Source organism: Brassica napus, chromosome A8, assembly GCF_020379485.1.
Source record: "Brassica napus cultivar Da-Ae chromosome A8, Da-Ae, whole genome shotgun sequence".
Taxonomy (NCBI): domain Eukaryota; kingdom Viridiplantae; phylum Streptophyta; class Magnoliopsida; order Brassicales; family Brassicaceae; genus Brassica; species Brassica napus.
The window spans coordinates 827,228-844,820 of record NC_063441.1 but is presented as its reverse complement, the minus strand read 5'-3'; the positions used below and the strand labels follow the sequence as shown (position 1 = coordinate 844,820).

General features: G+C 35.5%; 4 protein-coding genes across 6 annotated transcripts; 2 read left to right on the top strand and 2 right to left on the bottom strand.

Annotated features, from left to right (window-relative positions):
• Positions 1-564: 564 nt before the first annotated feature.
• Positions 565-5,954, top strand: LOC106434652. Its single transcript, XM_013875514.3, has 2 exons — positions 565-1,148; positions 5,342-5,954. The coding sequence occupies exons 1-2, from the start codon at positions 790-792 to the stop codon at positions 5,589-5,591; spliced, it is 609 nt and encodes a 202-aa protein (XP_013730968.1). The 5' UTR covers positions 565-789; the 3' UTR covers positions 5,592-5,954.
• A 954-nt stretch (positions 5,955-6,908) lies between these two features.
• LOC106434659 (transcription initiation factor TFIID subunit 9) lies at positions 6,909-8,263 on the bottom strand. Its single transcript, XM_013875521.3, has 3 exons — positions 8,052-8,263; positions 7,637-7,911; positions 6,909-7,312 (listed from the first exon to the last, which is right to left on the bottom strand). The coding sequence occupies exons 2-3, from the start codon at positions 7,895-7,897 to the stop codon at positions 7,034-7,036; spliced, it is 540 nt and encodes a 179-aa protein (XP_013730975.2). The 5' UTR covers positions 7,898-7,911; positions 8,052-8,263; the 3' UTR covers positions 6,909-7,033.
• Positions 8,264-10,403: 2,140 nt separating this feature from the next.
• LOC106434648 (E3 ubiquitin-protein ligase SPL2-like) lies at positions 10,404-12,515 on the top strand. Its single transcript, XM_013875505.3, has 6 exons — positions 10,404-10,809; positions 11,266-11,367; positions 11,440-11,610; positions 11,686-11,807; positions 11,886-12,005; positions 12,087-12,515. The coding sequence occupies exons 1-6, from the start codon at positions 10,456-10,458 to the stop codon at positions 12,358-12,360; spliced, it is 1,143 nt and encodes a 380-aa protein (XP_013730959.2). The 5' UTR covers positions 10,404-10,455; the 3' UTR covers positions 12,361-12,515.
• LOC106434649 (nuclear transcription factor Y subunit A-5-like) lies at positions 12,409-16,143 on the bottom strand. Of its 3 annotated transcripts, none has more exons than XM_013875509.3 (5): positions 13,925-16,143; positions 13,302-13,554; positions 13,101-13,177; positions 12,844-13,020; positions 12,409-12,774 (listed from the first exon to the last, which is right to left on the bottom strand). In XM_013875509.3, exons 2-5 carry the CDS (start codon positions 13,537-13,539, stop codon positions 12,544-12,546), a joined length of 723 nt encoding a protein of 240 aa, XP_013730963.2. In that variant the 5' UTR covers positions 13,540-13,554; positions 13,925-16,143; the 3' UTR covers positions 12,409-12,543. The 3 variants fall into 3 exon arrangements, with proteins under 3 accessions (XP_013730963.2, XP_013730962.2, XP_013730961.2); XM_013875508.3 differs by having other exon boundaries at positions 13,101-13,210; positions 13,866-16,127; XM_013875507.3 differs by having other exon boundaries at positions 13,101-13,210; positions 13,925-15,003.
• Between the last annotated feature and the right edge of the window lie 1,450 nt (positions 16,144-17,593).

The window sequence follows — 17,593 nt, the reverse complement described above, 5'->3', positions numbered from 1 at the left end:
CCATGTCAAACAGATGAACTTCCAAATGGAGTCCCTTCCGGGCACGTATCATACACATGTTGATATACATATAAGGTTGGTCCCAAAAATAGCTTTACGTATGTACTAACATTTCAATGAATGTCTATTTATATGTTTCAATTAAGGTTAGCTCATATTAATAAAACCCGAGGTTTCAAGTCAGACTAAACCGATGATGCATGCCTACGTAAACATAAAGTTGATTATACTGTTTGAGCAACGATGAATAAATGAAGGATTATTTTTTGAGAACAGTAGATAAAGAAGAATCAATCTTACGAAAAAATCACACGTCCGAGCAATCCAATCTTAAGAATAACATAATAACACAAGTTAATGCAAAGTATGGCCCAAAGCAGCTTCTGAGCTTTAATGTCTTTATTCAACATATATATATATATATATATATATATATATATATATATATATATATATAACTGATTAATTTTGGAATCTGAAACAAACAGTTTGATGTGTGGTCCAGTTGATATTAGTGTCGTGGTATATAGACCATACCCCTTGTACCAAAACTGCATATACAAACAAAAAGCATTGTAATTGGTATTGTATCATTCAGACCATGAAAATGTTATTTTACATAAAATTTCACATGTCACATGAAAGGTCACTGACCTCAAAACTAAAACATATGTACACACACAATATCTATATGTGTATAATATATATAAGTTTCTCAATGTGTCTCTCCAAACATTACTAATTATATCTCTCTTTCTTCTTCATCTCTCACGATTAATTATTAACCGTATGGATCCACGCGTCCCCGCAACCTCCGTGTTCCGGTGGTCTCGGAGTCGCCGGAAGATTCATATCCGCCGTCGTAAGACACAGGTGGTGCGTCTTGGTGGGAAGAACAATGTGGTGTCACGTGGTGGATTCTCGTTGAAGAAGATGGTGAGGAGGATGAAGCTGAAATGGTTGAGACTACACTACGTGAGACTTGTGAAGAAGATGAAAGGGTTTTATTGTAATCTGGTGAAAGAGTTCGTAGACGCAGGAGTTGAGCTCGAAGCGATTCAGACGCAAATGGCGGTTGAAGCTGCTGCGTTCGCGGTTCCGGGTTTAGGTCTCTCTTTCTCCTCTCTGTCAGCTCATGACCGAGCACGGTATTTTCTTGTATAGTCATATATTATCAAATTCCTTAAATAATTACTCTTCGTAACATTTATTACGTTTGTTGTTGTATCTTATAAAATATATATATATTTTTTTTTTGAAAAAAGGAGAAACTTATAAATATTTTATTTTGTTGTGATTTCGTTATTTTTGGGAATCATGAGACTGAGAAGTCAAGTTGGTAATAGATAAATATAGGGCTGGATAAAAAAATCCGGATCCGAAGAACCGAACCCAAAATCCGAAAAAGTAGTACCAAACCCGAACCGAAATTGATTAAATATCTGAATGGGTTCAAAATTTCGGTATCTAGAGAACCAAAACCGAATTCGATCCGAACCAAAGTATTTCGGGTACCTGAATGTATCTGAAATAGATTTATATACCTAAATATATTAATTTTTATAGGTTTAATGTATATTATAACATCCAAAATATATAAGATACTTTTAAGTTGTCCAAAATATTTGAAATATATACAAATAGTCAAAATAAATGTCTAAGATAGCTAAAATATACTCAAAACATCAAAAATACTTGAAATATCTATTGATTCTCTATCCAAATATTCAAACAAAACTAGTTTATATGTTAAGTTTAAGTATTTTGACATATGTTATTCAAATTTTTATGTAATATATTATTTTGTTTATAGATTTTGAGTTATTTAAAGTATATAATGAATTTAAAATTTTAAAAATAATTTAAATGGGTTATCCGAATCCGAACCGAACTGAACCCGAACCAAAATTTAGAAATACCCGAATGAAGCTGAAATCCTTGACCTCGAAAACCCGAAACCCGGATAGACCTGAACCCGAATGGGTATCCGAACGCTTACCCCTAGATAAATATAATATATATATAAGTTGTTGATTTGTATAAACAAAAAGTTGACAAAAAAAAGTATAAACAAAAATAAATAAGTATACTATACAGAAGTTCTCCAATTAATTTATCTTTCCCTATCTACTAGACTACTACAACGTATTTACTGTTCAGTGTGGTACAAATGAATTCGGTTTGTCACAAATTTGACACAAAGGTATTATAAAGATTACATACCGACATCCGATCCATAAATAAAATCTTTAATAATGAAACTATGAGATGTTACAACTTACAACCTTGTTCAAAAACGCGGGCCCCTTAAAGCTTTGTCTTGTTTAGTTGATTAGTTAGTGTTTAACTGTTTATATTAGAGTTCAATTTGTGTTGTTATCTGCTTGTTGGTGAGCTGCCTACGCATGTTATATTGTTTTCTCTTTTTGTAAACGTGATTGTTAGATGTTGGCGTCCATATATTAAAGTATTCAATATTATAAGGAAAATTGCCAAGTATGACTTAAAACTTCGGGACAGACCATTAACGCCTCCAAATCATCCATTACATTCTCAAGAAAGGCGCCGGCGTCGTTGAAAGAAAGCATGAAGAACTGTCTACAGATACAACGGAAAGGAGGATTAGAAAAGTACCTCGGGCTGCCCGGGCATTTTGGAAGAAGGAAAAGAGATATATTCTCATCTATTGTGGACAAGATTAAGGTCAAGGCTAGTGGCTGGTCTAATAGACACCTATCTTCGGCTGGGAAAATGGTGATGCTACAGAGTGTTTTAACACCGGTTCCGTCCTACGCGATGACGTGCTTCAAGTTACCAGTCTCACTTTGCAATCGGATTCAGTCAGCAGTGACAAGGTTCTGATGGGACAACAACACTGGCAGTAGGAAAATGGCATGGGTGTCTTGGACGAAAATGACTCAACCAAAAGGAGAGGGAGGGTTGGGTTTCCGCGACTTCCAAAGCTACAACGACGCCTTCCTGGCTAAGCTTGGCTGGAGAATAATCCACAACCCAAACTCTCTGATGAGTAGAGTCTTGACCGGGAAATACTGCACGAGTTCAAACTTCTTGAATGTACAACATCGAGCTGTGGAATCACATGGAATGGAGAAGCGTATTGATAGGAAGAGACCTCATCCTGAGTAATGCGGGATGGGCAGTGGGAAATGGTCAATCAATCAAGGCTTGGTCTGACCCCTGGCTCAGTCTTACGGAACAACAACGTCCAATGGGACCAGTCCCCGAGCACCAGACGGAACTTACAGTCGCAAGCTTACTCCTGGCCGATGGTTCCGACTGGAACAGAGAAGCGATTCAACAGTATTTCCCTCAGGAAGAAGAAAGGATTCTGATGATCAAACCTAGTAAAGTTGGAGCAGCGGACAAACTGATTTGGCTAGGCAATGAAACAGGAGAGTATACTACCAAATCAGGATATCAAATGGCCCTTAAGAACAGCACACCACCAGCAGCACCTCAGCAAGAACCCTTTGACTGGTATGGTGGAATCTGGAAGATGAACGTAGCACCAAAGATAAGAGTATTTTTATGGAAGATCTTTCAAAATGCCTTACCAGTGGGAGAGCGCCTAGCAACAAGAAATATCCCATCGGCCCTAGAATGTAAACGCTGCAATCAACCGGAATCTATTACTCATCTATTCCTCCACTGTGACTTCGCACAAAAGGTATGGGAGATCGCCCCTTTTAGTGAAAGCGTGGATAGTAGAGGAATGGTAGATTTGGCTTCTGCATAGCCTACCCTATATAGTTTGCGTTGTCTCCCACCTTCTGGAATTGGTGCAGGACCACTGGCCCCGTGGATCATTTGGTCTATATGGACGGCTAGGAACAAGCTGACCTTTGAAAATAAGGCAAGCACACCTGAGGATGTAATCTCCAATGCTGTTGCAACGGCACGAGAATGGTTAAACGAGAAGCTAAGGGACTCCTCTGCAAAAAAAGCTACAACGCCTAAGACTCTCCCAAACCCACCTAACACAGTGGTGATTAAAACGGATGCGGCATGGAGAGGCGACCTACGGATCGCGGGTCTGGCGTGGAGCATTGAAGGAAACGAGCAACAGAATACTAGAATGGCTCACTGCCATTATGTAGCTTCCCCGCTAGTAGCAGAGGGTCTCGCCCTTCGGGAAGCTCTGGTCTTCAGCGTCTCACAAGGCATACAACGAGTGCAAGTGTTCTCAGACTCCCTCCAACTGATTAACGCTCTGACAAAAGCAAAGCCAAATACAGAATTGCATGGAATCACCTCAGATATTTCCTCCCTATCTCTTAACTTCGAGTTTATTTCATTTTCGTGGATTCATCGTAGCCAAAACAAAAAGACTGATGCTTTAGCTAAGCAAGCTTTGTTTATGGCATCTGCTGTAATGAACAATGGGGTTTAATCCCCCTCTTAATGAAAGTTTGTGTTACAAAAAAAAAAATCATGAACATATATATTTCAAATTTAATCAGATGCAAAAGTAACTCAAAAGCCTAGTGAAATTATAACAACTACCTTATGAACAAACAAAAAATATGTATTGAGTTTTACCACTATCATTCCCGTAAGAAAACTTCTACGAGTCTTCTCGTACAACATATCTTAAAAATAAGTTATAAATTTTATAAAAAATATTTATTTGGAAGAAAATTTTAAATCATATAATTACAAACATTTATAAATGATGAAAATATAGATTTAATAAAACTGAATTGTTTTCAACATAGATGAGTGAATGTAGATTGAGTCATTATAACTTGGGTTTAGGGTTTGGTACATATGTTATAGTATTGTTTGTATTTCTAGGATTAGATTTGGGAATCATAACTTTAGAAAAAAAAACAAATTTAAACTACTTTTGTTTAGTTTTGTATATATTAAATACTTTATAAGTTGATTTTAAATTTAGTGAATTGTCTTTTTTTTTTGCTATTTAGTTAGTTATTTGATTAGGGGTTAGGGTTTGTAAGACTTCCAGAAGACTTCGGTCATATTTCCGTCTAAATTTTAATAGAATTTAAGTTTTCCACCTAAATTTCAGTAGAATTTAGGTTGCACGATTAAATCGAAATCTTTCGGCCATCTTCCAAACAAAATATTTTGAAAGAGAAAAAATCAAAATTATGTAATAATAAACATTTATAATGATGTAAATTTAGTTTAACTTAAAACTCGGTAAGACCGTACTCAGATCCAATCGCAGTTGATCACCTCATCTATATATATTCTCTAGAGTCCCGGCAGAATCTATAGCTAGGTTTCATTGCGTATCTAAATTATGGAGATCTATACTTCGGCACCGTCATGACTTCACTGAGTTGTTCATGGCTAGGTCTATAACTCGTCCACGGCTCTTGTTCACCTTCAAAGTAGAGGACAAGTTACTCATCTTCTCTTCAACTCAACCTCAAAACGTAGGCGGTGACAACTGTTCTCTTGTGGCTACACGGTATAAAGATTTTCCCAAACATTTTCCAACCGAAAACCGTGACGACTTGTCCAATGGATTGGCATGTCTGCATGGACCGGGAAGAGGAAGAAGGGTTCCGATAGTTGTAACCCCGTCACGGGAGAGTTCATAGACTTGGCCAAAGTGAAAGCTGCGGGTACTGAAAGGAGCTACATTGGTTACGATCCGATAAAAAAAAGTGTAAACTGTTGTTTCTAACCAGTTATGGAAGACACAGCCATGTTGTGACATTTGGGGCTAAAAAAACAGAGATCCACGATTGAATGCAAACGCCATACTGGTCAATATGGTGAAATATGCATCAATGCTGTTTTGTAATATGGAACTTATTTCAGAAAATCAAAATTTGACCGAAAAGAATATATAGCTTGCTATGATTTTAGGTTTGAAAAGTTCAGTTTTATTGAGAGAGATTCGGAAATGTATAGTCTCTTTATTCAACTACAAAGGTAAATTAGGTGCATATAAGTTTGACAACAACTGGGCTAAAAAAAAAACTTGTGTTGTGGGTTCTAGAAGATGCTGAAAAACATAAATGGTCCAAAAGTATATTTGTGTTGTCTCATTTATACAATGAGAAGATCGGCCACAAGTGTTATATTGTTGGAATCACTAGTGCAGGTGAGATTGTGTTTATGCCGGTTGGTCACGTAAACCCTAACTTTCACCTTTTCTTTTACAATATGGAGAGGGACACTTGTACAACAGTCAATATTAAGGGGTTTGAAGAGTTTAAGCATCATAGTTTGCATATTACTACCTATCTGGACTATGTAGAGAATATGATGCCTTTGTGAGTGTGTTCAATGCTTCATAACTTGGACTTTTATTTTTTTTGTTGACATTGGAGACTGGAAAATGATTTAATGCAAAAAAAAAACATTTTTCCTAAATCCGTTGGAAATTGGGGGTTTTTGTATCAAATCATATCTAGCTGGCGGCGATATATCTATAAAGACCTTGATAATATGCTTTGATGTTGGATATGATAAGTTTCATAAACATAGAGGAAGTATATGATATACCGTTCTAACCTTTTTATTGTATTTTTATCAACTACAAGTTAGACATAGTTCGAATGACTGGTAAAGGTGAATTTGTGTTGTCACCGTGCTTTGCATAAAAAGACGCATTCTACGTTATTTTACTACAATGTTGAGAGAAACATTTTCACAAGATCCGTCCTCTACTACGCCCTTTCTCTGTCTCAAGTATCCACCGTAGACCTTTTCTTATTTGAAACCTCGAATTTAGTAGTTGCTGCTAAATGGAATGGTCTTGAGTTTCTCGGCCTTATAACTTAAGATTAGTCAGTTCAACTTTTTTTCAGGATAAGGGATATATCTCAGCAGTAGAGTGTTACTTTGTGTGGTGGAAGTCATCCTAAATTCTGTTTGTATAAGAATCAAACTTTGTTAAGATTTTAAAAAAATTGTAGAAGATGCGCTTATATAAGTGTTGAAGGCTCCACAACTTGAGATAAATGACTCGTTAACATTCTCTACAATCTTGATACATAACAGTTTTTTTCAGTGTTCTCTCTCTCTCTTTAACTTATTTAGGTCGCCTAGAGAGAGGGAAAGACACCCTTTGAGGAGTTTGGCTCGGAAGCTCTGATGTTTGCTGTTCCTGAGATGATGATTGTGCAGGATCCGCCATTTCTTCGTCGTCCTCTGTTTCTTCAGGTTCTGTTGAAGCTGACTTCTTCGGAATGACGAGCTGGTAGTTTGGGCTAAGCAACGTGTCCTGTTCAGGCGGGAGCGGAATGCCTGGTCCTGCTATCGATTTCGGCAAAGGAATCTTGTTCCTGCTCGCAGCTAGCTCTAGCAGTACCTAAAAAACAAACATCAACAGAAGTTTCATAAACCGAATTGAATTTTCTTCATCTGCAACATTATGTTCGGACCAAAATAACCCAAATTCTCCAAACCGAACTAAACTAACAGTCTAAACCGAACCAGCAGGCCTAGTAACAAGGTCATTGTGACTTCACAAATCAAAATCAAGAGGGGCAATAACCATCTAACATAGTAAAAATGTCAAATCATTCACATTGCCATTACCAAACACTAGTCAGGTCTACTTTTCAGACAAGAATCTCAATATCTTGAAACACTACACCAACAAGGAATCATCAAGAGTGTATAGTTTAGTTACCTCTCTTGGAGGAGGCTGCGAGAAGCTGAAACTAACTTTGGACTGAATAGCGAGCTTCACATCGTCACAGTCAATGGTGGATTTGCTAGCATGCTCCGAGTAAACCTGAGCATCGGTCAACACTTCGACAACATAACGGTACCATAGTTCAAGAAACTGGTGGACCACGCGAGGCTCGTAGTCCTCCACGCCCATCGACTTAAGCAGAGACTTGACAATCTTGGCGTCTCTGGGCACATCTTCTTCACCCTCTCCAGCCATTGTTTTTATTTTCACTAACACAGAGAAACGATAACGATTTTTTGATTCGAGAATCTAAGAAAACGAAGACGGAGATTTAACCATAGTAGAGAAGATTCTATGCCATAGATCGAAGAAAATATCGAAATCAAGCCATAGCGAGGGCAGTAGATACCTAATACGAGTGGAGAGCGGCGACAGATGCACGACGGAGAACGGCCGGCGAGTTAATTTCTCTCTTCACTAGAAGTAGATCTTATTTTTGGTATAGTTTGTAAATACCTGTAACACTGAGGGTAAAACTACAATTTAGTAGAACGCGATACGCTCTCTCTTGCGTTTAGCGGTTAGAAACGATAGGCCAAAAGCTTAGCCATTCGATCTTCTGGGTCGGATTTAGATTTCTTGGGTACAGGAGTTTTATATATAAACACCAAAGGTTTGGTTATAGTAGATGGAATTTTTTTTTTTTTTACAAGTAGATGGAATTTTTTTTCTTTTTTTTTCTGAAACACCATCTATTAAATTATATTAGGTCGATTGCAACATAATTCAAGAGAGAACCACATTTATCAGCAGGTTCTCGTTAAGATTTCCACGTGCTTGAGCTCTTTTTGCAAGGCAATCCGCACATTTGGAATTGAAAAATAAACACTACAGAAATAACCTCAAATTAATTCCTAAAATTATGAAAATGCTGCATTTTGATCATCTACCATCTTCACAAGATCAGCACTTTCAAACTTCATATGTTACGGTCACTTATGCATGACATAGCCAACAACAACCCATCTACCACCGCGTGGAAGGCCGAAAGACTTCTCCTACAACCCATTTCACCATGCATCTTACCTCCAATATCATTCCAAAGGTACCACCCGAGCAGGACCGGTTTAACAATATAAAAAGTCTTTGGGCAAAAGAAAATTTGGGCCCCTATAATTTATTTCTTTATCAAACTATAAAAAAATATATAACAACTTATCTAAATTTATTCATTTGTTTGCATTTTGTAAATATAAAAAAATTATACAGTTAGATATTTTTTTATTATTGTGTAAATATGAAACTGAAAGTGCAAAATTTGAGTTTAGGCAGGCCCCGGGCGGGTGCGCTGCTTGCCCTACCACGTGAACCTGCACTGCACCCGAGACCATTATGTTGCTCACAATCGATCCACGAGGCATCAATCTGGCTTATAAAGACACAGTGCTCCATGGGGGGAGGAAGGTGGACCAGCACTTCTAGTTTGCAATCCTCCAGGCTCCAGCTTTCCGCTTTTAAAATCGTCAATCCTCCATGATGCAATTCTATTTGAGTTTGTTTTTTAGTAAAATTTTAAACGTTTTCAAATGTTTTTTAATTTTTACCTAAAATACGTAAAATTGTGCAAAACAAAAAAAAATAAAAACATAGGAATTAATATTTAAATTTAGTGATACTAAGATGTCTTAAAACGATAAGTTTACAATACAAATTTACTATAACTAAATCATAAATGAAAACAGAAAATAAAACACACCATGAATATTTGAATTTTCAAACCGAGTTTAGAGTGATTTTTGTCAAATTTAAGTTTTTTTTAAATTAGTTTTTTTATTGATTTCTGGAATAGAAAAGTTTTAAACATATAAAGTTGTAGACCGTTTTTTTTTTTTTTTTTTGTGGGGGAGTCAGTTTCAGTCTGAATATTTGGGATCCGGATGAAATGTAGGCATGTACTGTGAGGGATGGACGTTCGGGTACCCATTCGGGTTTGGTTCGGATCTAATCGGATTTTGGGTTTCGGGTTTAAAGATTCCAGCCCCATTCGGGTATTTCTAAATTTCGGTTCGGGTTCAGATAACCTATTTAAATTATTTTAAATTTTTTAATATTCATTATATGCTTAAATTTCTCAAAATCTATAAAACAAAATAATATATTACATATAAATTTGTATAATATATGTCAAAATACCTAAAATAACATATAAATTGGTTTGATTTGAATATTTGGATAGAAAATCAATAGATATTTCAAGCATTTTGGTGTTTTGAATATATTTTAGCTATTTTAGACATTTACTTTTGACTATTTATGTATATTTTCAAGTATTTTAGACAACTTAAAAATATCTTATATATTTTGTATGTTTGTAATATATATTAAATCTAAAAATAAGTAATATATTTAGGTATATAAATCTATTTCGGTTACATTCGGGTATCCGAGATACTTCGGTTTGGATCGGGTTCGGTTTTTTAGATACCAAAATTTTAAACCCGTTCGGATATTTAATCAATTTTGATTCGTGTTTGATACTACTTTTTCGGATCAGATTCGGTTTGGTTCTTCGGGTCCTGATTTTTTGCCCAGCCGTATGTGAGATATGTAATGTTCTGCTGTCGAATAACCGGGAGTAATTAACCTTTATTTCTTTCTTCAAAATTATCTAATTATGGGCCACTATACTCTTCTTCTATTGCCCATTAAAGGCCCAACTAGAATGACCGCCATATGTGCATCTTAATTGCCGATAATAGCCTCCTCACTTTCCTCCTGCCTTGTACAAGTTTACTTTCATAAAAATTACCGTAATGTCCTCGCCGGATCGTGCCGTCCTTTCCCTGTTGACCGACATCTTTCTATCCTTCGACGGAGCCATCCTCGGCGTAACCCTAGCTTTCGGCGCCGTTCGCGCTGCTTCCAAGTACGCCTCCACCTCCGCCGCCTTGAATAAGATCAAAGACTCCCCCGAAGTCTCCGTCTGCGACCTCCGATCACTGATTCCGCCGTCTGATGGCGAGAGTAGCCATGCTAATCAGCGTATCGTCGTGGTTCGCGGTACCGTCGAACCTAAAGTCACCGGCGATGGAAGTCACAAGAACAATAACGTGCTAATCTCTCAAGAGACTGGAGAGAAAGCTCTTATCATCCACAGAACTCAAACTGTACGTTTTACATATATAAAGGCTTAATCTTTGTTGCTGCTTAGAACAGAAACTGTAGAAAGAAATGTAGAGGAAGCATTCTAATGTCATTATGATCTCTTTACAGTATAGTGGATGGAAGAGTTCAAACTTTACTATACATAGAACATCACATTATCTAACTCTATAAAGGCTTAACCTTTGGTGCGGCTTAGAAGAAAGACTAACGAATTGTATATCTGATAGTGGAAGCATTGTAATGTGTATCTGTTTTTCAATTTGATCTCTTTACCGTATATGTATAGTGGATGGAAGAGCTCTAAATGTACATATAAATATAATATCCACATAGATATAACTTTGCATTATGTTACTCTATAAAGGCTTAACCTTTGGTGCTTGCTTAGAACAGAGAACGAAGTGTATCTCATAGAGTTAGCATTCTAAATTTCTAATGTCATTTTGATGTCTTTACAGTATATGTATAGTGGATGGAAGACTCTGTTTCATTTGTCAAGTGGTCACCGGTTTCTTTTGGAAAGATCTTTGCCCAAACAAGGAGCTGGCTTTATGAGAATGGTAAAGTCTTATGAGCTTTTGGCTCTATCTATGATCATCAAACTAGTTTTGACATCGTGAGCATGTGTGCAGGTCCCGTTTGTTATTGTGGATAAGAACCAACGGTCGCAGTCTAGTTTCCTCGTTGTTAACATGGATGGTGCAAGGCAGCCTCTTCCTCTCACCACTGTGTATAATCGTTTGCAGCCTATTAATTCATCTCCCTATTCCTTTCTTCAAGCATTATTCTTCCCTGAGTTTCCTGTGAGTAATGTATATTCGAAGAAGTTTCTGTTTCTTGAAGATTTTTCTCCCTAACTTTGTGTTCTTTCTTCCAAGGTTGGTATGCTTGATGTAGAGAAGATCTTACCACCTGGGAGAGACTTAACAGCTGTTGGTATCTGTAGTCTTAACAATGGAGTTCCTGAAATCAAGTCTTGCCAAGATCTTCCCTATTTCTTGTGAGATTACTACTTCTTTCTCAATCTGTTGAGCTCTCTTGCTGTTCATCTATTAATCTTTTTGAATGATCTTTGCAGATCAGATATGACTAAGGACAAGATGATAATGGACCTTACGGAGACTACCAGTGTATTATTCTGGGGAGGTGTTATCTTGGGATGTTTGTCTGTAGGCATCCTTGGCTTTGCTGCTGTCAGGTACTTGGCTAATGAGACACAGATAGTTTTTGGGTTTAGACAGTGTTTTGATTCTAAATCTGTTTACTGTCTTACCTTCAGGGCCTGGAATAGATGGAAACTAAGGAGAGAACTGCTACAGAGACGACCAGATCAACACATGGTCGATGATGAGACAGAAGAAGATGCAGATGAGATTCCAGATGGAGAATTGTGTGTGATCTGTGTGACGAGAAGGAGAATCCCTGCTTTCATTCCTTGTGGACATGTAGTATGTTGCAGATACTGCGCCTTAACAGTGGAACGTGGGCTGAACCCTAAGTGTCCTGTTTGTCTCCAGAGCATTAGAGGATCTATGCGCATATACTACTCTTGATGAATGCTGCTAATCTTTACCTCATTTGTGTATATGTAAATCTCAGAGAATCAGAAAATGTTGAAAATAACAAAATAGTTTGACAAAGTTCTTCAATTTAGAGTGAGATTGCAGATGATGTAAACAGAGTTTTGCAATAACAATTTTATAGCCAAGGATGACTTCCCTTCTTCTCAGATGTCTTCAAGTCCCTGACATGAGAGCTGAGACATGGTGTGTTGATGGATACCCTGAGAATCTGAACGGTGTGTTCTGGAACATGTTATGGTCTGAACTGGAGCTAGACCCGTTTATGTTTCCACCACCACAGAGTGAGTTTGATGGTTCTTGAAGCTTCTTTGTATTGAGGAAACGCCCACCTGAGCCTCGAGCTCTCTTCAATGCATGAAGATGGCGAGACTCATGAAGGTAAGGCTGCAAAAAGAAAATATTTTTGAAGATCTTTGGTGTTTTAAGCAAAGGGGAAAGTGTAAAGGTTCATACTTTACGGCTTTTGATGAGTTTGTTCTGAGCTTCAAGCTTAGCACGATGCTTCCTGTGGCGAAGAATGGCATGGTACTGTTTGGCATTGACGAATATTGGTTCATTCTCTTGAATGTTATGAGGCAATGGCACTCTTGAAGAAGCCAAACCCATCATTTCTAAATGCGACGACAGCGCCTGCAAGCAAAAAACTTTTCCAATATAAACCCAACCAACGCCACTACTTTGTCTAAGGACAAGGCTTTACAGTGAATTACCGTTGGTTGAGATGCATATTCAGGAGCCAAGAAACCATTGAAATGTGGTGTTTCAGGACATGGAGGAGGCCAAGATGCTAGATCAGAAGTAGGAAGAGGAAATACAGAATCTTGAGACAAAACAAGAATTGAACCCACAAAACAGTTTACAGGTTTTTTCCTTGTAATTGAATCTCTACAAATAAAGTTCATTTGTTTAACCTGGAAGATTGGTATTAACAATGCTGCTGCATCCATAACGGTTATGTTCTACAAAGCTTGCAGCTTCACCACCGCCACCTGATTCTCCAGAAGATTGCGTTGATGATGAATTTTGATCTTGCAGCTGCAAACCTGATTGTGTAGACATCATCATCATGTCCTTTGTCAAGCTGAAAGATAGAGATCCTTGAATGTTTGGGTTTTTTGGCATTGAATCTTTCCTTTGGAACACTTGCATTGTCTTCTTGATAAGCTAGTGTGTCCAAACCAAGCAAAAGTCTAGTCAAGAGTCATTTTTGTCATGTTCCACATAACTTAACAAATCTATACTAAAGTCCAGATTCCAATTGGTCAATGATATAAAAGATTCAAACTTTTTGAAACCCCAATTTTGGTTAAACAGAATGATTCACTAAAACTTACATAGAAAGCATAACATGCAAACCCCAAATCTCTGAGGGTGAATATATAAGAAGAGCTTTTTAAAGAGAGTGAACAGAGAAACTATATAGAAAGATTTTTAACTCAATCATATCTCTGAGTATAAAATATCTTTGAACTTACTGATCCAATCAAACAGAGACCAAAATGGGCATGGATATAGCAAAGGGAGAGAGAGAGACCTTTGGTGTTTGGATTTGGTAAGAGATGAAGAGATAGAGAAGTTAAGTAACAAGTTTCAGATGATGATGATGATGATGCATGTCTCCTTCCTCAAAACATGGCTGTTTCTTCTCTTTCTCTCTTCCTCTGTCTCTGCACATATGTGTTTTATTGGCTATGGCTTAAAAGACTAAACCTGACTCTTTTCACCTTTTTATGTGTCTATTCTTTTTTCTTTTTTAATCTCCCCCACATATACCATTTTATAGACAAAAGCTTAGATATATATTAATTTGTTGTTTCCAATTCAATTTTTTTGTAAAATTAACAACTTCATCTGTGGTAAACTTTGCTTATCTAATGTTCAGAAAAAATAAATTTGCTTCTCTTTTTATTTATTTATTTTGTCAATAATTTAAATTTTAGTGTTTTGAATTTAAACACATCATACATCACTATTTCATTTAATTAATTTGTGACAATTTTAATTTTAAAACTATATAGGATTATATTAATAATAGTAATAAAATATAACAGATGTCGATCTAATTATTTTTATGACTAGGAGATTTTATATAACTTTACGATGCATATATTTAGACAAAAAAAAATAAAATAACAGGTGATAATATAGCTAGTATAATGTCAAATGAAAAAAATAATTGAAAAGCATATATGAAACCATTTTACATTATTCACCATAATTTTATTCATTATTATATCTTAACTAATGTTTTTTACCAGCGGTTAGAAATATATCTTAGCTAAACATACTTGAAATTCAAGATTATAATGCCTAAATTATAGTTCAATATTTATTTATTTATTTTATATAAAAGTTCAATTTTAATGAAAACAATTTAAGCATGTCAGACAACATTTCTTACAATATATTAAGTTGACATGCATATATAGTTTTAGTTACAGAAATATATATAAAGATATATATGTAACAGAAAAAAAATCTAGTAAATGTAGATATAATTTAGTTATACAATGTATATATAATTATATATGACAAAAATTATATAAAAATTTATAGGTGATTATACAATGAAGATAATGTTAAGAAAAAATGATTTTCGGTTTTGGGTAAAAGGGTTCTAAGGTCCACAAAGGAAAATATGAGTTTTTATTCAAAGACTCTCTGGTGCGTACGTTAAGATTGTTCAACTGAGAGTTAAACATTCAAGAAGCAAATGGGATTGAGTGGGACAGACGACCCTGTATTCTATATATTGTTGAATGTTTAGTTACAGTAAATCAATTGGGTAACACATCAAAAGGAATGTAAATGTTGAATGTTTAGTTACGGTAAATCAGTTGGGTAACACAGCAAAAGGAATGTAGTTGTGACTCTCCTTTTTACCTTATCTAACTGAATAGATGAATTACATATCTTCCTCTCTTCGGCCAACCTCTTTTGGATTCTCTATTTTAAAAGAGTTTTTTCTTCTGTAGTCTTATTCCGGCAGTTTTCCGCACCTCACTGCAACGTTGGGATATCCATGTATCTTCAGAGACGGTTTTCAATTGTTCTCAAAATCCATCGGTTGGATTTTTCAACGTTGATTTCGACTTCTTTGTGTTCTTTCGAACACAGATTTTATGACTACAAGTGAAGATTTTCTACGTGTTTCCTTTTTTTCTTAGCCATTTCTGTCTTTCATTATGGTTTAGTTATGTTAACTTATCATTTTACCGTCGAGTATCTCTCGGGTTGTAACCGACTTAGTCTATTGGGCGTTTAATTTTAATATTTCTTCATGATTTTTTCATAAATTTAGCTTTCATGCTTAAGCTTTCCGAATTTTGTGATGGTTGTATTTTGGGAATTTTAGGATCTTTCTATGATAGTCTCACAGTACCTTCAACAATCAGGTTATAGGACATGTCTATCCATATCTAGTTGACTGTCATTTTCTTGTAAATTTGACAGCTCTTAATTGAAATCCGCTTTTGACCATACAAAATTAATCCTAACACTAGATCACGTAAATTATATACAAATTTTGTATGACAACTACCCCGTATTACTAGTCTACAGCATGTTGGTCTTATGTAATTTCTATGAGAAATATCCAGTTCAAAAAAAAAAATTCTATGAGAAATATTTCGTCCATTTCATTAAAGTAATGTTTTATATTTTATTCATGTTATGTTTTCTGCAATTTCTATGAGAAATGCTTCTTCCACTTCAATAAAGCAATATTTTACATTTTTCTTATGTTTCATATTCGTGCTGAAGTTACAAATATTAATTTCAGTATGGAAAATAATTTAAGTATTCTTAAACATAGTTCATAGTGAAATATAGGTAGTATTATTGTATGCATAACTTTTTTTTCTTTTCCTTATGTTTTCCTTCAGAAAACTTGTTTTATATTTATTCCACCACAACTCTAAATAGTAATTACAACATAAAAAAAAAACATAAAATATATCAAAAAGGAAATAAAATTTAATTTAGAAACATTTCTAATTGAGATGCTTCCCTAAACATTTCGTATTGTAATGTGACATTTAAAAAAATAAGTATTGTAATGTGACATATAAAACTTTTTGTTAAGTACCATTTTAGATGGTTTAAAAAATACTTTAGAGAAAAGTTTTTTTTTTTTTGAGAAAACTTTAGAGAAAGGTTAAGTGTAAGTGTGTAACATAACCATCATGCTTCCTAAAAAAGTGTAACAGGTGCTAACATAAATGTTATAATATCATCGTTGAGGGAATCTAGAAGTTCTTAAACTCAATTATTTGATTTTAACCTTATTTAATAACTTTAAAATAATACTGTTTTCAATAATAATAATAGTAATATTCTAAACACGACAGCTATTAATATGCCAACTCTCCTACCCTCGATCTGAAACTCATCACGAGAAGATTAAAAATTTATACAAAAATACAAAGCAGGCACGACAAAAGAAGAAAAGACTAAAACCACTGTTCTAAATCTAATAATTCCAAATTAACTATTACGTTTTCAAACCCAATCATAGACACTAGTTTATTACGTACTTTACGTATATGGATTGAACAACATCGTTGATTTGGAAAAGCCAATAAACATGTAGAAAAAGACATGTTTGCCTAACTAATTTTATATAAAAAGACTAAAAACTTAGAATGTCATACATCTGATGCTTAACGTTAAAGATTAAACATAGATACGAGTGAATAAAGAAGTGAGATCAGGACGAACCATCTAAACCAACTAAATCAACATCACATGTGTTAAAAATTTTAAAGTCATGGCTCTAATAGCAACAAACCTGTGGACCATTTGAAGAATAATATGTTTAATTTGGACCAAGCTGTGTTGTATTATTATACATCATTGGTTGTTATCCAGGAAATGCTGCTCCCATCTGCCAATGTCATATTTTATATGAATGAGAAACATGATAACAGATTCAGAGGTTGATCATAAGAGGAAATTGAAGAGTAAAGAGAGTTACTCCGTATCCAATGTGTATACCGGGCATCTGTGGAACTGGAGGGTAATAATCTGGAGACTGAGGACGTGAAGCTGTTGGAGATGGTTTGAAACTCTTTCCTATCAGTAGCTCTCCATTGTAGACAAGCCAGAACAGAGGTGGCTGCGTCTTCATTAGTATCTTGAGTGCACATTCAAAGAGTCAGTTGGAAGTCAAAGTTTAAAAGGTTGGGAGTAGATAGATATGATT

Excerpts from the sequence above, each read along its gene's own strand:
- LOC106434659 (XM_013875521.3), bottom strand. The coding sequence starts at position 7,897 with ATGGCTGGAGAGGGTGAAGAAGATGTGCCCAGAGACGCCAAGATTGTC. Across the intron at positions 7,313-7,636 it reads CGCAGCCTCCTCCAAGAGAG|GTACTGCTAGAGCTAGCTGC; the intron begins GTAACTAAACTA and ends TTTGTTTTTTAG.
- LOC106434652 (XM_013875514.3), top strand. The coding sequence starts at position 790 with ATGGATCCACGCGTCCCCGCAACCTCCGTGTTCCGGTGGTCTCGGAGT. Across the intron at positions 1,149-5,341 it reads TCAGCTCATGACCGAGCACG|GTCTATAACTCGTCCACGGC; the intron begins GTATTTTCTTGT and ends GTTCATGGCTAG.
- LOC106434649 (XM_013875508.3), bottom strand. The coding sequence starts at position 13,539 with ATGCAAGTGTTCCAAAGGAAAGATTCAATGCCAAAAAACCCAAACATT. Across the intron at positions 13,021-13,100 it reads AATATGCATCTCAACCAACG|GCGCTGTCGTCGCATTTAGA; the intron begins GTAATTCACTGT and ends TTTTGCTTGCAG. Across the intron at positions 12,775-12,843 it reads AACTCATCAAAAGCCGTAAA|CCTTACCTTCATGAGTCTCG; the intron begins GTATGAACCTTT and ends TTCTTTTTGCAG.
- LOC106434648 (XM_013875505.3), top strand. The coding sequence starts at position 10,456 with ATGTCCTCGCCGGATCGTGCCGTCCTTTCCCTGTTGACCGACATCTTT. Across the intron at positions 10,810-11,265 it reads TCATCCACAGAACTCAAACT|TATATGTATAGTGGATGGAA; the intron begins GTACGTTTTACA and ends ATGTCTTTACAG. Across the intron at positions 12,006-12,086 it reads CTTGGCTTTGCTGCTGTCAG|GGCCTGGAATAGATGGAAAC; the intron begins GTACTTGGCTAA and ends TCTTACCTTCAG.